The sequence below is a fragment of the Abrus precatorius genome, unplaced genomic scaffold, assembly GCF_003935025.1.
Source record: "Abrus precatorius isolate BTA unplaced genomic scaffold, Abrus_2018 Scaffold153, whole genome shotgun sequence".
NCBI lineage: Eukaryota > Viridiplantae > Streptophyta > Magnoliopsida > Fabales > Fabaceae > Abrus > Abrus precatorius.
The window spans coordinates 1,522,002-1,538,034 of record NW_020874351.1 but is presented as its reverse complement, the minus strand read 5'-3'; the positions used below and the strand labels follow the sequence as shown (position 1 = coordinate 1,538,034).

General features: G+C 31.6%; 2 protein-coding genes across 5 annotated transcripts; both read left to right on the top strand.

Moving 5' to 3' along the window:
• The first annotated feature begins 1,141 nt into the window (after positions 1-1,141).
• Positions 1,142-7,364, top strand: LOC113857080 (YTH domain-containing protein ECT4). 2 transcript variants are annotated; one of them, XM_027488797.1, is made up of 8 exons: positions 1,142-1,357; positions 2,191-2,228; positions 2,550-2,676; positions 3,343-3,419; positions 3,510-4,025; positions 4,367-4,894; positions 5,349-5,561; positions 6,577-7,364. In XM_027488797.1, exons 1-8 carry the CDS (start codon positions 1,315-1,317, stop codon positions 6,952-6,954), a joined length of 1,920 nt encoding a protein of 639 aa, XP_027344598.1. In that variant the 5' UTR covers positions 1,142-1,314; the 3' UTR covers positions 6,955-7,364. The 2 variants fall into 2 exon arrangements, with proteins under 2 accessions (XP_027344598.1, XP_027344597.1); XM_027488796.1 differs by having other exon boundaries at positions 2,191-2,234.
• A 2,484-nt stretch (positions 7,365-9,848) lies between these two features.
• On the top strand, positions 9,849-16,033 carry LOC113857082 (phosphatidylcholine transfer protein). Of its 3 annotated transcripts, XM_027488799.1 has the most exons (7): positions 9,892-10,137; positions 10,235-10,332; positions 11,953-12,097; positions 12,551-12,811; positions 13,692-13,773; positions 14,724-14,920; positions 15,520-15,924. In XM_027488799.1, the coding sequence occupies exons 3-7, from the start codon at positions 11,993-11,995 to the stop codon at positions 15,790-15,792; spliced, it is 918 nt and encodes a 305-aa protein (XP_027344600.1). In that variant the 5' UTR covers positions 9,892-10,137; positions 10,235-10,332; positions 11,953-11,992; the 3' UTR covers positions 15,793-15,924. The 3 variants fall into 3 exon arrangements, with proteins under 3 accessions (XP_027344599.1, XP_027344600.1, XP_027344601.1); XM_027488798.1 differs by lacking the exon at positions 10,235-10,332 and having other exon boundaries at positions 9,849-10,137; positions 15,520-16,033; XM_027488800.1 differs by lacking the exon at positions 10,235-10,332 and having other exon boundaries at positions 9,892-10,221.

Genomic DNA, 16,033 nt, shown 5'->3' with positions numbered 1-16,033 from the left:
TTTAATAAAATATATTAAAAAATATTAAAATAAGTTATATATAATTTATAAGAGTCATGAGTTACTTGATATAAGTATTTTATAAGATCCTCTAAATAGACTTTAGTGAAGTAATATTTTATAAGCTTATTATTTAAATTTTATTTTTTTACATGTTATTGTTTATTATCTAGTTTTTGTATTTTATATTTAAATAATGAGTTTAAATAAAAAAATGAATGCAAAATAAAAAATTTAATTTTTTTAGTGAAGTTATAAAATAAATTTTTATAAAATTAATTGAGTTATTATATATGACAATATGTAACATATTTTGAATAGATATAGTAATGCTAGGTTAGGTTACATGATGAGATTCCCCCCTCCCCCTCTATATTACAGGTATGCTTATGTTCAAAACATTTACATATGATGACACTAGTTCTTTTAATAATGTTTTTATATACATAAGATTGAATATAAAACCTTACATAAAAAGAATCAAATATATCACCTAAACTGATTTCTATTAGTAGGACGAGAAATTTTATTTTATTTTTGCTAAATTAGTTTTAATTATATTTCTTTTACAGTATCAACATACTGTACTAAATATTTAATTAATTTAGACTTAATTAAATAAGACTATTCTAAGTAACAAATTCTATCCATTGAATATTTAACATAATTTTATTGTAAGGGCTTGATCATATTAAAAATTAAAAATAGACAACTTTTTTTAAAAATTAATCAAATTTAATCTTCGTTCAAAGAAAGTTCATAACAAGTTGACAAAGTAAAAGAAAAATAAAAAATTATTTCTCATAATTTATATCTAATTTAAATAATTGAAGTAATTAAAAAAATTCAAAAAATTGCTTAAGTGAATTGTTCTAAAATAACTTTTTATTTCGATAACTTTTTTTTAGTCTTAGAATGGAATATCACTTTCTCTCCTAAAATTCTTGTACTAAAAATATACTTAACTAATTAAACTAATTCAAAGACATTAAATTTAATATATTTTAAAACTAAATTAATTAGACGATAATTTATAAAAATTAGTCAAATAAATAAGTTTTTTTTTTTTTTTCAAAATCGATCTAGTCTAACTTATTAACATTCCTAAATAAATTTTCTCCTCAAAACCTAAGCAATGGAATCGGCAAAACACCCTAATTATTAGCAATTCTATTGAACATATTGAAATTGAAATAATTTACATGTATTAAGAACGTGGTACTAAACTACAAGGTGAATAGATAGGTTCTGTTCCTAATTTGTATTTTGGTGAGATTCTTGTGCGGGTTTTGAAGATCCTTCCTCTTCAGATTCATGGCGGCAACCCAACCACCACAGGGTCCGGATCGTACCACCGGTACGTGAACATCGTTCAACTCCTTTGATATTGTTACAATTATAATTGCATAGAATTTTGACCTTCCTCAAATTTCTCTTTTGATGAAGTCAATGATTAAATTGAGAAAATTTTATAATTGTTCTCGAATTCGATAAAAAAAAAATGTTTATTTGGTTCTAGCTGTTGTTTCGATGTTCGTTATTTTATCTTCTTTGCTTTTTTTTAATCTTGGATCTGGGTGCGGTAAGAATTGTTGGTGTTGATCTGGGTATTTTGATTTTCTGTGAATGAATGACATCATCACAAGTTCGGGTATCAGAAAGAAAAGAAGAATTGTGGACCCTCGCTGTATTCCCTGGTGGGAAAATTCTGTTTGCCATACTTGATAACTCAGCCGTAATAATTCAGCTACTCACTATTTTATCTGCGTGCTAAGTATAGTGTGGGGAAAGTACAAGAGATGAAATATCCCGCTCTAAGTCAAGCATCCCCGTCTTATTGATTTCATAGTTGTGGCCTAATTTGTCATCGGCCGGGAGAGACTATAACCAGAAGGGTATCTCACTTCATTTTTGTGGGATATGTGACCCTTCGTTTATGCTTCCATTCCTTTCAAGCAATACCGTTTTACTGTGAGCTTATTCACATGTTTGCTTTCGATTTGAAAGTATAGTCACGATCTTTATCTATTATGTGTGAATAGGTTTGTATGTGTGGATTTATGTGCATGTAGTTACTTATTCAAGTTTTTCTATCTGCAAATTTAGCTTTGTCTGGTCAATAATTTTACTGCTACTGCCTGTGTTTCTACGACCATACTATGTCACTGAACATATTGATCATGCATGCAGAAGAGATACCAGCTGAACCAGACAACATGAAAGATCAGGTAGCGGTAAATCCCTAACCTGTGTGCATGTGTCTGTGTGTGCGCATGTGTGATGAAAAAGCTCTTTTCATGTGAGAATAAAAGTTACTGTGACATTTTTAAAGTCACGTGACTTTTAAATTTGATTATGTGGCTTCAATTAATTTGTAATCTTGATCATTAATGTATGGTTGTAAACCCTGGCTTTATTTCTTTTATTCTCATATAAAAATAGTACATATGTACGTACATATATATATGTATGTTGTAGATGTTATATATTCTGTTTTTCAGCTTTGTTCATCAATACCTGAAAGTTCAATATCTTCTAACTCTGCTCAGGGTACAGCAACTATAGGTCATTCCAGGGAGACCCCAAGTCAATCAGGATCTTTTGGTTCAGGTGGAGATTGTCCTCTGTACCCACCTAATGTGTTTGCACCCCAGGCCCAGGCTTTCTACTATAGAGGTTAGTCCTTATTTCTTCATTTTTACAATTCCTTTTTTATTCTTTGAAAGAATTCTCACTCTATATTATTAATCTAGCAGACCATCATGGAATTTTGGCTATAGATGGCCTTCTTTTTTTATATGCATGGGCAATGCTATTGTTAACTTTACAATTATGTGTTACTGTCTTGACATTTTGAACCAATTCACCATTCTTACACTATCAATCTATTGTCTATATTGCCCATCTTGCCCATAATTTTACGTTCATTGTTATCCATCCCAATGCACATTTCATGGCACACAACTTTTGGGAATCTATGCAGCCTTGTTAAATTTTAATTATTTATGGACATCATTATGTAGTTTGTATATTTTGATAATCAGTTTGAGTTTGCAAAAGTGTGAGATTTTAAATAATTTTTTAATGCCTTTGAAGTGAAGAGAGGCACTCTCTTTTTTTGGTACGAATTTTAGTAACATACTTTTGGACAATTTTGTTCAATTATTGTTGATTCCCCCCCCTCACCAGCAACACGTATTTTTCATCAGAGGATTTTTCAAATTGCAAAGTGGAAATTGACCATCAAAATTTTGACTGTCTTTTGGTTCTCTTTGTGCAATGGTTATTTGGTTATTGGCGTTGCTATTGCCATTTTCTAATTTTTGGTGAATCTGACTCCAGGTTTTGACAATAGCAATGGTGAATGGGATGAATATTCTTCATATGTCAATTCTGAGGGATTAGAAATTGGATCTCCTGTAAGTATTTGGCATCTCTTTCTTATTTATATACAATTTCTGTTTGTATTGTACAAAATAATATATATTCTTTTAAACTTTTTATATTAGGGCGTCTACAATGAAAATCCATCTCTTATTTTCCATTCTGGATATGGCTTCAACCCTCAAATGCCTTATGGACCATATTCCCCGGTTACTACACCTTTACCTTCTGTTGGTGCAGATACACAGTTATACTCCCCTCAGCAGTTTCCATACACTGGACCACCTTATTATCATCAACTGGTTCCTCCTAGCTTACCATATCTTAATTCACCTACACCAATTTCACAGCCAGAGCTCACCAACCTGGTAGGTATTGACCAACAAATTGATAGCATGTTTTTTGGACCAAGAGCAGGCTATCCATCAGTGGGATCTTTGGGTAGAGGTACCTTTCCCGTAGCACCTGGTTCCTTTGGCTTTCATGAATCCCAACAAGGATTTGAGGGACCTAGATCTGGTGGAATCTGGTCAGATTGCTCAAAACCCTCAGAAAGGCAGAGATCTATGATGCCTCTATCACCATCTGTTTCTCCACAGCCAATTGGCTCGATTGGGTCATTTGGGCTCAGTGTTGGAATGGTTTGTTCTTCTACTTGTGCATAAGCATTCAGAATGTTTCATTTTTCAATCAATAAGTTTATTAATCTTAAAAGAAAGAGATGAACCCAAAAATGAAGACCTATGGAATGAGTCTTGTTCATACACTATGCTATGAATTTTGTGGCTTTGTTTTCAGCTGTAAAAAATATAAAATAATAACAATATGTCTAAATTGTGGTCTTAAATGAGCCATTGCATATCACCCATGCATTACAAAGTATTACCAATAGCAACAATGTGAAACTAGAGAAGTTGCCAGAGAACAACAAATATATTCGTTGACACATAGTGTTAAGTGTTAACTGTCCTTTTCTGTGCAGGCTTCTCATCAACAGCAATCATTGTATGGGTTTGGTTCTGGTTCAAACTACTATGGTAGAGGCTACCTACCTAGCCAGGGTTCTAGCTTTGGAAGCACTTCCATTTCCAATTTTAATATTAATGATAGGAGCTTTGCTACTCTTGAAAATAACAGACGGCAAGGCAGGTCAACTGCTTCTCTTTGCAATTGTAATGGTACTCTTGATATCCTTAGTGAGCAGAACCGAGGACCAAGGGCATCAAAGCTGAAAAATCAAATTTCAGCTGAAAATAATTCTGTTGATAAGAGTAAAAATAGCGCATCCACTGCCAAGTTCCAAAATGAATCACTCAATCGGCCAGATTTTGCTACAGATTACCAGGATGCCAAATTTTTTGTCATCAAATCTTATAGTGAAGATAATGTTCACAAGAGCATTAAATATGGTGTCTGGGCTAGTACACCAAATGGAAATAGAAAGTTAGATGCTGCTTATCGCCAAGCAATGGAGAAGCATGATGCCTGTCCTATATTTCTTTTTTTCTCGGTAATCATCTGATATTTGTATATTTTATAAGCACAAATATTGCATTACCTTTTTCATCATACAGTAGCTATAGGTTTCTCTTATCCTGTGTCATTGATACAAATCTTGGTTCAGAGTTTTTCCTTTTTTTAATTTTGTTCCTTTCCACCAAAAACATGAGAGCTTTTGGGAGTTTAATGAGATAGCTTTTTGAATAAAAGGTGGTTTTTTCTCAAAAGAAACATCTCTGAAGGTTCAGTTGTATAGTGCTTGGCCTTATATTTATGGCACTGTATTGCTTTAGCTACATTTTTATTGGGTTATATCTCAAGGTTGATACTAAATATAAAATTAGCAGTGAAGTATTAAAATTAATTTATATAGTTTTTCATTTATTTGTTTTGTTTCCTTGCTATTGTGTTTCTCTCACACAACTGTCATGAAAATATGTATTACGACATACAACTATTTCCAGGTAAATGCTAGTGCTCAGTTCTGTGGGGTAGCTGAAATGGTTGGACCTGTCAATTTTGATAAGAGTGTGGACTTCTGGCAACAAGATAAGTGGAGTGGGCAGTTTCCTGTGAAGTGGCGCATAATTAAAGATGTTCCGAACAGTCAGTTTCGTCACATTGTTCTTGAAAATAATGATAACAAGCCTGTGACCAACAGTCGAGATACTCAGGAGGTAGGAATCTGTGGGTCTTTCACTGTCTCCATATTTATGAGTCATGCTAACAGTTATTGTTTTTACTCAAGTTTCATAATGATGGGTGCTGGTATCACTATATGAAAGATGAGAAAATTCAGAGGACAAAACTAATTACAATGGCAAAACAGTTATCGGACAGACAGTGTCTACTGTGCTCTGTTGCATCTGCCACCCCCACAATTATCAAAATGATTGCCTAACCTCTCCACCTCCTTCCATTACCTTGCATTCATGTCCCCCTGGACTGATTCCAAAATCTCCTACTCCTCTTTCTACTGCTGCTGCGTGTCTAGTTTGCTAGGATTCAGCACAACAGACTCCTCTCCCTACCCCTTACCATTAACCACATCATTTCCCATCTTACCCTTGCTCCTTTTCTCCTTTCTACAGTATGTCGTCAATGCTGAGGCCCATCACATAACATGTCAGATTTTGGGAGGAAGACAAGTGAACATGATTGCTGCTGAATAGACTTCTGACAATTGAATGTTGAGCTCCCTATTGTCTTGACTCTTGAGAAACCTCAAACTTTTATTCAACCTAAAACTAAAACCTAAAAAGTATTTATTGTCCTGTCTTTTGAAGTAGTTTACCTTGGTGTTTGAAGTTACAGTTGAGACCTTTATTTGGGTCATCTACCATGTTTGTTAGCCTGATTTGTCTTTTAATTAATTTTCATACGATTTTGATTCTACAGGGGGTGAATGACCAGTTAGGTCAATTTAGTTATGCTTTACAGTTGAATAGAATTGATTTTAAATCTCTGAATGCTGTTGGGATGTGTACCCAAGTTAATCTGAGCCATAGACTTTGTACTAGAATGTGTGCTATTAAGTAAAACAAACAGGCCCCTAGTCTTCTATCCTAGCTATCACTTTCTTCTATAAGCTTGCAAAAATGGATTGTAAAAATCTGTTTATCATGGGCTTTTAGAATTGCATGATTACAAACTGCTAATTTTGTGCTCCTTTCTGAATTTTAAACATTTCAGGTGAAACTGCTACAGGGGATTGAAATGTTGAGCATTTTTAAAAACTATGAAACTGATGTGTCCATCCTGGATGATTTTGATTTCTACGAAGACCGGCAGAAGGCTATGCAAGAACGGAAGGCAAGGCAGCAAAACAGCATGATGGCTACTGGATTGGTTGGAGAAAGTGAACATAGGAGTTCTGCTAACAGTACTGGTGATTTCATCAAGCAGATGTCAAAGAGCTTTGCTCTAGTTGTTGGCTTAGATGAGAATAACGACGACGTTGTTGCTGCTGATAGAGGTAATTTAGCTTCTCATGGTCCCATCGGTAATGTAGTTAAAGCTGATGATGGCCTTTCGGTGACCGCCTCTTCAACTCAAACCAAAACCAATTAGGAAGACGTACAAATTCTGCCAAGCATGTTGATCATTTGGCGACGAATTTGGTGATTGAAAATTGGAATCGTCCTTGCTTTATCTCATTAATTTTTCCAAACAAGGTAGTGTTGCTGATGTTATTCAAGTCATTGGAGTCTCTGGGTTTCTAAATGAGGTGGTTTTACCTAAAAGAATGGGTTTCGTGTATAAAATGTTTCCTAGAGTGCGTCAACTAAAATTGTCGTTTGTTACCCCATCCCCCCCATCTCTTCTGCTATTTTAGTAGCTTAGATTCTAATATCCTTCCTTTTGTTTTGTTCTGTTTTTTTAATAATTTGGGGTTAGGATTGTTTGTTAGGTATCTTATTTGTAAAATTTTCTCATATTTACGAACGTTTTAATAAAGGCAGCAAATCACCTTGAAAATAGTCATTCTTTTATGCATACGGTTAGATTATAACTTCCCGTTCAAATTAATTTTTTTTATAAATTATACAAAGGGTAGTATTTACATTTAGTGAAATATTTGTAGTTTATTTTTTAAAAAAGGATAAAATTCTCAATTTAATGTAATTTTAAATTATTTATACTTATTTCAAATCATAGGTTTCAAATGCAAGTAATCTGGAATGTTGAGAAATTTCTTTTGTAGCCCTCGGAGGACCTTTTAGGTGTTCTTTAATAATTACTCTTCTTTTTTATAAGAAACAAAATGGAATATTTTTTTGATTTTTATTATAAAAAAAAAATGATAAAGTTAAGATATATTAATTGTTAAATTTTTTTATACTTTTTTTTATTAGTATAATTAAATATACAAATTATTAACTATACTATTTAATATCACGGGTATTTTTGAAATAAAATTTATATTTATAAAAAATATTACAAAATTAATTATTTTTCTTGATATGGTGATTTAGTCTTTTATTTTTAATAAAAAAGACCGAAAGAAGTATAATGTATTATTGGTCACTTGTTAAAATTATCTTATTTCGTCGAGCATAATTGTAGGTAAGCTATTCAAGCTAATCTCAATAAAAAAATTTAGATAAAAATCTATAATTTTAATAAACTTTAAACTTAATTTTGTTGACAAGAAGTTTCAAAATTTAACAAGAATTAATTAAGATTTTCAAATATTTTGTAAACAATACTTTGAAAAATCTTATAAAGTTGTATTTTGAAAGTTTAATTTTTATACATTATTAATATAATTTTTTTACACAATATTTAATACGTGTAATTTAAACTTAATAGTCAACATTTTTTTTTTTGTAAATAACAGTGTAATTTTATTTTTTGTTTGCTAATATGGTAATTTATTATTAGATGCTGAATGTGAGTACATTTTAATTAAATTCATATTTTGAAATGATTTTAAACATTCATACTATGTAATTTTATATATAATATTTGCTTATATTTTTACAAATACATCAGTATATATTAAATAAAGTTGTTTGACAAAGTATTAAATAATTTTTAAAGTTTATAAAATTCTATAGACTTAATCTACTTATTAAAAAATTTAAAAGCAATAATTAGATTAATGAAATATAATGTTTATTAAAAAATTATTAGGGCAAATAAATAGTCAATACTCTAGTCATGGAGTAAGGGAATTGATAAAATTCTTTTAGTTTATTGTCTTAAAACAATTTATATATGCATATCATAAATAAAATAAAGAAGAAACGTGTTAAATTGGCCTCTCAACTATGAAAGTGCTACCAAACAACTAAATTAATTATTTTAAAACGTTAAATCCTTAGCACATTAGTTCCTTAATATAACTACTATTTAATTTTTCAAGTAGTCTAAATTAAATTTTTCACACCATAATTTATTTAAAATTAATAAAAATATGACATTATTGATTTATATAAATTAGTTATATATGTAATAGAAAATAATAAATAAACTAGTTTTTATTAAATTTGATTATATATAAAATAAAATAAAAACCATTTTATTTATTATTTTATTATTATAAATTTTATATATTTTTAATAATTTATTTTGTGATAACAGACTAAATTTAAACAATTAAAAAAATATATAAAATAAATATTATCAATCAAAATTAAAAATATAAAAAACATTCATAAACTAAATATAGAGTAAATCTTAAGCTATGTTTGGTGAATGTAGCTGAGAGTTTATTAACTTATAAAGCTTATTGGCAAATAAAAGATGAAATGAGTATTACAGCATTTGAAAATTAGTTTTTCAAAAACTATTTAATGTAGTATTTAGTTTTCAGAAACTAATTACCAATTTTTTTATTATATTTATCTTTTATTTAAAAAAAAAAAACTTGTTACACAATTAAAAAAACAAACCTCACATTGGTATGCTAATTTTTCATTATCTTTTGTCATTTTCAAGTTTACAATAATCTCATTTTTTTTCTTTTATTTATTTATTTTTTAATTTTTTAAAAATATATTTTATATTAAAAAGTATATAATGTAAATATTTTATGTTTAAATATATATGAAGAGAAATTTTATTTTTTATATAATTATTTAGTTAATTAATTGTAAATAAATAAAATAAATAAAAACTAATTTTAATATTATATTTTTTAAAGTTATTTATCACAAATAAATCGGTTATCTAACTAATTTATCAAATATTTTAAATTTTATAAACTATTTATTTAATTATAAAGTTTTAACTACAAATTTAAGGATTATTTTTTAATATATAATATTTAGAAATTATATATACTGAAATATAGTATTTTTTGAAAAATTATAAAAATATAAAATTTAAAAATTGTGAACAGTAATTTTTGGTATAAATAAAAAAGTTCAAAGATAAAAGATTAAAATCGTACCTATTTCTTCGAAAGCTAATTCACAACTAAAAGGTCGTTTATATCCTTAGTTTTATTTAGAAAAAACAGGGATAAGAAATTAAGAGGTGTACTCGGGAATGAAAGAAATAGGTATGAGGAGAAGGATGAGGGATAATTGAGTGGACGAGTCGAGGAGGTGCCAAGAATATGAATAAGATGGTGGCGATGATGACGACGACGAGTGTATTAAACATCTATGTCGGTTGGGGCATTCTTGTGACTGTTGTTGTGTTCCTTCTACTATTATTACTTTGGCAGCGTCACAGATTTTTCTCTGCTTCTTCATCCTCATCCTCTTCCGTTTTTCTCTCCGATTCTATCAATTCAAGCTCGAGGTCTATTCCACTTCCTTCCTTTTGCTTAAGAAATCCATTGTATTCGATTATGCTGTCGCTGTATGTTGATACTTTCATTTTATGGTAAGTTCTTCAGTTTACAGTCTAAGTTAGTTCACAGTGATTGTTTGGTCTGACAAAACGTATAGTGAAATTGAGGCTTTTTGGGGCTTTGAATGGTATCAGCGAAATTAGGTATTTAGAATTATGGGGTTTTGTAGCCTTGCACTTTCGGCAAATTCAAGCTACCAGAAATGATGGTTTTGAAAAAATGTTATATTATTTTTGTTTTAAATATCTGTAGCCGACCTTAAGTTGCTAATAACATCACAATTAACAGACCTTAGGCTGAGATCTTAGGTTTTGACAAACTGTCCAATATAGGATGGTATTAGTGAGTGGAGCTGTTGCTTGTGCTCAGCCAAGGGGAAAGGAAGTTATGCATCGGCTTAAATAGAATTAACAGAATCCTTACCCTAGACTTACACACGAGATCCATTAATACCAAAATAACACAAACACAGGCACAAATACAGCCTGTGGTTGTGAATATTATTCAAAATCCTATACCGCTTGGTAGGAATACATTTTATGTAACATCATAATATTGTTGAAGCTCTTCTTCTGATTTTTAGTTTTTTCCATACAGTTTTTACATGGTAAGAGAGAAATTCCATCCAGCATGACCCATGTCCTGTCTTGTCTCTCCCATCGAGTTCCCAAAATATGGAACTTCTTTGTTAGACTCCTCTGTCTCTCTTGGTGGCTGTATTCACTTTCCCAGCCACTAGTATTTGTCATTTTTCTCTCATCGTCTATTTTTTCTTGGTTGTATCAAACTCTGATTCATTCCAACCAACTTTAGCGGCTACATGTGTCCTTCCCTTTCCTTGCCAGTTTCTGATTGATTTGCAAGACTATGAGGTTTCAGGTCCATTGGCTCATCTTTGTTTGGCTCTGTTTGTCCTGTTTTTTGTGTCTTTGGTTGGTTCTTTTCTTGCATAGTGTGTTCTCTATAGATAGTGCAGTTCAAGTTTTTTCTTGCTGGCTGAAGCCATTTTTCAGCCCAATTCAGTTTCTTTCTTATTCCAAACATTTTTTTCAATGCTTTTGGGGTCTTCTGAATTCTTTTTTAAGCTTGCATTTGCCGTTTGAAACTTCCAAATACTGCTTTTTGATAATTTGGAATAGTTTGGGTCTTATTGCCATTTAATTTATGCCATCATTGCCATGAAATTGCTTACACTCTGTATTTCTAGTGGTGTCTTTTTCTTTTGTTATGCTTCTTTCCAACAGTGGTTCTTCTCTTGGCCATGCAACATTCCAACCAGCTTTTCTGGTTGTGCATCATTCACACCTTCTCTTGCAAGTGCACATTTTGTTGTTTCTCTTGTCATTAGCAATGTTTGGGATGACCTCAGTTTGCTATGTTATATCTATCACCTCAACATTTTGAGATTCCGTTTATACTCTAAGGTTTATGGAGCTCAATATATTTCTTAGAATTTGAAGAATTTGAGGGAAATAAATGTTCTTCCTTACTAAACTGATGGTACAGCAATGGGTTATAAACACATATAGGAAATAAATGTGAGTGGATCCCACAGTAGAAGTATAGGATTGTAGTGTGGAGTTTATAAGGTCTTAGGCTTTCTAACTACAACGGCTAGATTTTGTGATATGATTCTCCCAGACACCCTAATACTTTGAATCATATTCATAGTTATCTCTTTGCTGTATTTAACTAGCATTCAGTCAAGTGCATAATAAGTAAGATGCTTTGACAATCTTAAAGTTTTTTGTGTACTCTTGCAGAGCCACAAATTTTGTGACACATGCTGATTTGAAGTTCTTAATGGAGATTTTGGATGTGAAGCTCAATGAAAGTGATAAATGGGAGGATGTTATAGATAAAAGAAACCATCATCTATGCTACACTGCAAAATGCTGCAAGCCTAAGGTTATTGATTTTACGTTGGAACTGGAGTGAAGACATGAATTGATTGTAGTTTATTCTGGGAATGTGAACTCAACTTTTTTGCTGCAACTATAAATCTATAATAAAATGTTGCTTTCATAAATGTTCTGTGTCTGTTGTCTGAAGTTTGTTAAGCTTGAATTGTTATATAATGAGGCAAACCATCCTCTGGTGCTCTCTATCCTCAAATCAGTTTACTCTTCTGTAGTTCAGTAGCAACTTATCGTGTCCAAGTTAAGGGAAAATAGTAATTTTTAGGTGATAATCTTCAATGCCAAGTCATTTTTTCTGTCAAATGATAATAAGGTCAGGAGGTTATTCAGTGTGTAAACTTAAATTTGATATTGTCTTATTTGGTTACATATGCATATAAAAACAGAATGGTTTTTAAAATGATTTATAAACTATATAGTTGTTTCTCCATTGATGTTGCAGAATGGTCCCCTGAGATATTTGAGCAAGACTGTGTTTAATGATATTTCATCTGAGATGCTAAGAAACTTCTACATGGACAATGATTACAGAAAGCAGTGGGATAAAACACTGGTTGAGCATAATCAACTGCAGCTAGACAAATCTGATGGTACTGAAGTTGGTCATACAGTTAAAAAGTTCCCTCTTTTGAGGCCTAGAGAATATGTGCTAGCTTGGAAGTTGTGGGAGGGGAGGGATAAAACATTTTACTGTTTCATGAAGGTAAATACACCCAATTGTGGTTTTTCTATAAAAATAATGCAAATAATTTCTTTTAGCTACTGATTAGCATTAATGCACATTGTTATGTCTCATATATTTATGATTTCGTACTTGAATGTTTCATCAACAGCTCTCCTTCCCTCTGCCTCTTCATCTTATTCCTTGTTACCTGTCATTTAATAGGAAGATCTATGTAGGAGAAAACAAAAATAGAGTTAGAAAATTTGTCACTTCTGAAATTAGAGATTCAGATTATAACTTAGAAGAGACTATTGTTTATATGTAATACTGTCCAGTAGCACTAGTAACTTGTAATTATAAATATTTTTGCTGTTTTTTTTTTTTTTTTTTTTGTGTCTATTTGAAGATTCATTTGTTGGGGTTTATACACTATATACTGAAATGTTTGCACGTCAAATTATTCAGGTTTCTAATTGTATACATATTTAGATAGAAGCTGTTAACCATTGCAAGCCCTTCATACTTAGTTTGGTAGAACTTTTATATATCTTGTTGATATTGGCACGCAGTTGTTCTGCATGTGTGAAGCAGAGCTATTCTCCATTCCTTTCACCTGTCTGTTCATAATATCCCTCTTGATATCTTTCAGACGGTATGTGTATATTTAGACAATAGGCTGGATCCTATCTTGAGCTTTTTGCTTTTGTTAATGATACTTTCAAGGGAAATGCAGTGACAGAGCATATTGAAAATTGATAGAAAACACAACCTTTATATGTGGAAGAATGCAGTAATTGTGAGATTTCTTACTATTGTATCTGAGGATGCATGCAAAGAATTGCTTTTTCTTAGCGTTCTCTTTTATATGCAATGAATTCTTGATTATTTTCTTTCCATTTTTGGTTATGAACCTTGTTAGGAGTGTGAACATCCTTTGGCACTGCGGCAAAGAAAATATGTACGAGTTGAGTTTTTTAGATCTGGCTGGCGAATAAGAGAAGGTAGGTCCTTGGCTTTTTCCAAGTTTTTTCATTAAACAATGAGACTGAGGCGGGGGTAGGGGAATCCACTAGAAAATTGAAACTACATAATAAAACTAATTGACTTTTAAAGTTGCCTGGATTTGTTATGCCTGAAGACATAGAGTTGAAACTATTGGCCTGATTTCTTGTATTGATTTTTCTGTTTAATTATTGTCTGTATAGATCTGCAGTTTTGAGTATGTTTTTCACTCAAGCAATTCCCCCCAATACTTTCTTAGTTATTTTCTCCTTCCTTAAATCTTAAGTTGGTATCAGAGCACGTTAATCCCATCTCTGCTGTGCATCCATCCAGCCTCTGCTGAGGCTGAATGACAATGGCTTGTTTATTGTTCCTTGGACTTGGCCCCTTTGTTGTCTACCAAAGGAATTTTCTGGGCAGATTTCAAATTCTTGTTGCCAAAATTCATCATTGCCATTTAGTATTTGGTCTAAACAGCTTTGTTGTGGAAGTATTGTTCACGAACATTGTTCAACTTTAACAGTTCATGTAGTAAAGTTCTTAGGATTTTTTGTCCTGTTCTCTGCTTGCTCTTTGCTATTCTACTTGGATGGTGGGTCAAGTCTATATTGATTGTTTAAGTATTGGCCATTTTTTGCCTCTGCACATTTTGTAAGCCCATATTTTGGCTCCAACTGTAAAATTCATCCTAATGGCTTCTATACAACCTTCGAATCCTCCAACCTTCTGTCAGTTAAAAGAAAAGAAGGAATACCTTCCAACTTAAATAGCCCTGTCAGTATCATCTTCAGTTGTTGTAGTCCACTCTGGTAATTCTACAACCTGTCTCTCTCATTCTCCTGGATAGTCTTGTGCTTCCTTTTATTTTATATTTCATTGTGTCAACAATGAGCAAATGAATTCTACTTATGAGAGGATTGTTTTATGACTTGCATTTATAAAATTACAGTACCAGGGAGAAATGCATGTGAAATCACAATGTTTCATCAAGAAGATGCTGGTTTAAATATGGAGATGGCTAAGCTGGCTTTTCGCAAGGGCATATGGAGCTATGTATGCAGGATGGATAATGCACTTAGAAGATACTCTGTTATAAGCTATCATTTATCAAGTTCCGTTACCACTTCAGTCAATTTAATGCAGAAGGTTAGTGCTGTTAGTTTCACATATCATTTAATTTATTTCCTGGTTGGTTTGTTGACGCCTTTTGACATAATTACTGGAATGTGGCTTGCTTTAGACTTCAAAAGGAAATGTTCTTGATGGCTAGTTTTAACACCGTTAACCTATCAACCAACTGATGGTTTAGTTTTGAATAAACTCTAGTTGGCCACAGGACAAAAATGAGAAGTTTTATAAAAACCAGCACGTATTCGTGAGACGATGAAGTATTTTTTTTCAGGTGTTAAAGTGAATTTTTGGATAATAGGATTGTTCGTGGTACTCTTGTCATTTTAGTGGTATTGTTTGTGGGTTTTAGTGGTATTGTTCTCTTTCTTACAAACAGTTTTGTTATATGCTCTTACAAATCTTAATAATCTTTTTACTGCTTAATAAAGTAAATATTAAATAACGAAATATATGCATATATTATTTTGAAAATATGAAAAACATTTAATAATTTTCTTGATAATTTGAAGAATTTGTAGGCATAAGAAGTAGAAGGGTTTATAATTATTCTTATAGATATATTCGTTGTGGAATTCAAACTAGGCAAGTGTTGGCTAATAGTTCCTTGTGTGTAGGTACCGGCTTGCTTGGACCCTATTAGTATTACAAGCAAGATATCTCCAGCAGATCCTGCTGTCTTCCATGAGCAAGTCAATGATGAATCTCAAGTGCGAACGATCCCTAGAAGGCCATCAAGAAAGTTGCTAGCCAATAGTTTGCTGCTTCTTGGGGGTGTAATATGCCTCTCTCGTGGTCACTCTAGCCTAGGTGCTAAAGTTGCCATGGCATACATCTTAACAAAACTTAGTAAGCGTGGTGCTAGATCAAAGCAAAGCAAACTAAGTTGAGTGTAAATTTGATTTTATTTTAGTAGATATTTACACAAATTTTAAATAGTATATTACGAGTGTATTTGGCAAGAAATAGATAATAAGTTAACGCAAAGGTAAAAAATTTTGGTTGAATAATCTGTTGTGTATTTGGGTTCACATTTGAATAATCATAGATCCGCGTTTATTTTAACTTTTTCAATTGTAACTTTTGTGTAAAACTTACGCATACATGTTATAAAATATAGACTTATTAGTG

Coding starts and splice junctions, on each gene's coding strand:
- LOC113857080 (XM_027488796.1), top strand. CDS start 1,315: ATGGCGGCAACCCAACCACCACAGGGTCCGGATCGTACCACCG. Junction 2,677..3,342: donor CCAGGCTTTCTACTATAGAG/GTTAGTCCTTAT, acceptor ATCTGACTCCAG/GTTTTGACAATAGCAATGGT. Junction 4,895..5,348: donor CTATATTTCTTTTTTTCTCG/GTAATCATCTGA, acceptor AACTATTTCCAG/GTAAATGCTAGTGCTCAGTT.
- LOC113857082 (XM_027488798.1), top strand. CDS start 9,950: ATGAATAAGATGGTGGCGATGATGACGACGACGAGTGTATTAAACATC. Junction 12,098..12,550: donor CAAAATGCTGCAAGCCTAAG/GTTATTGATTTT, acceptor TTGATGTTGCAG/AATGGTCCCCTGAGATATTT. Junction 14,921..15,519: donor CAGTCAATTTAATGCAGAAG/GTTAGTGCTGTT, acceptor CCTTGTGTGTAG/GTACCGGCTTGCTTGGACCC.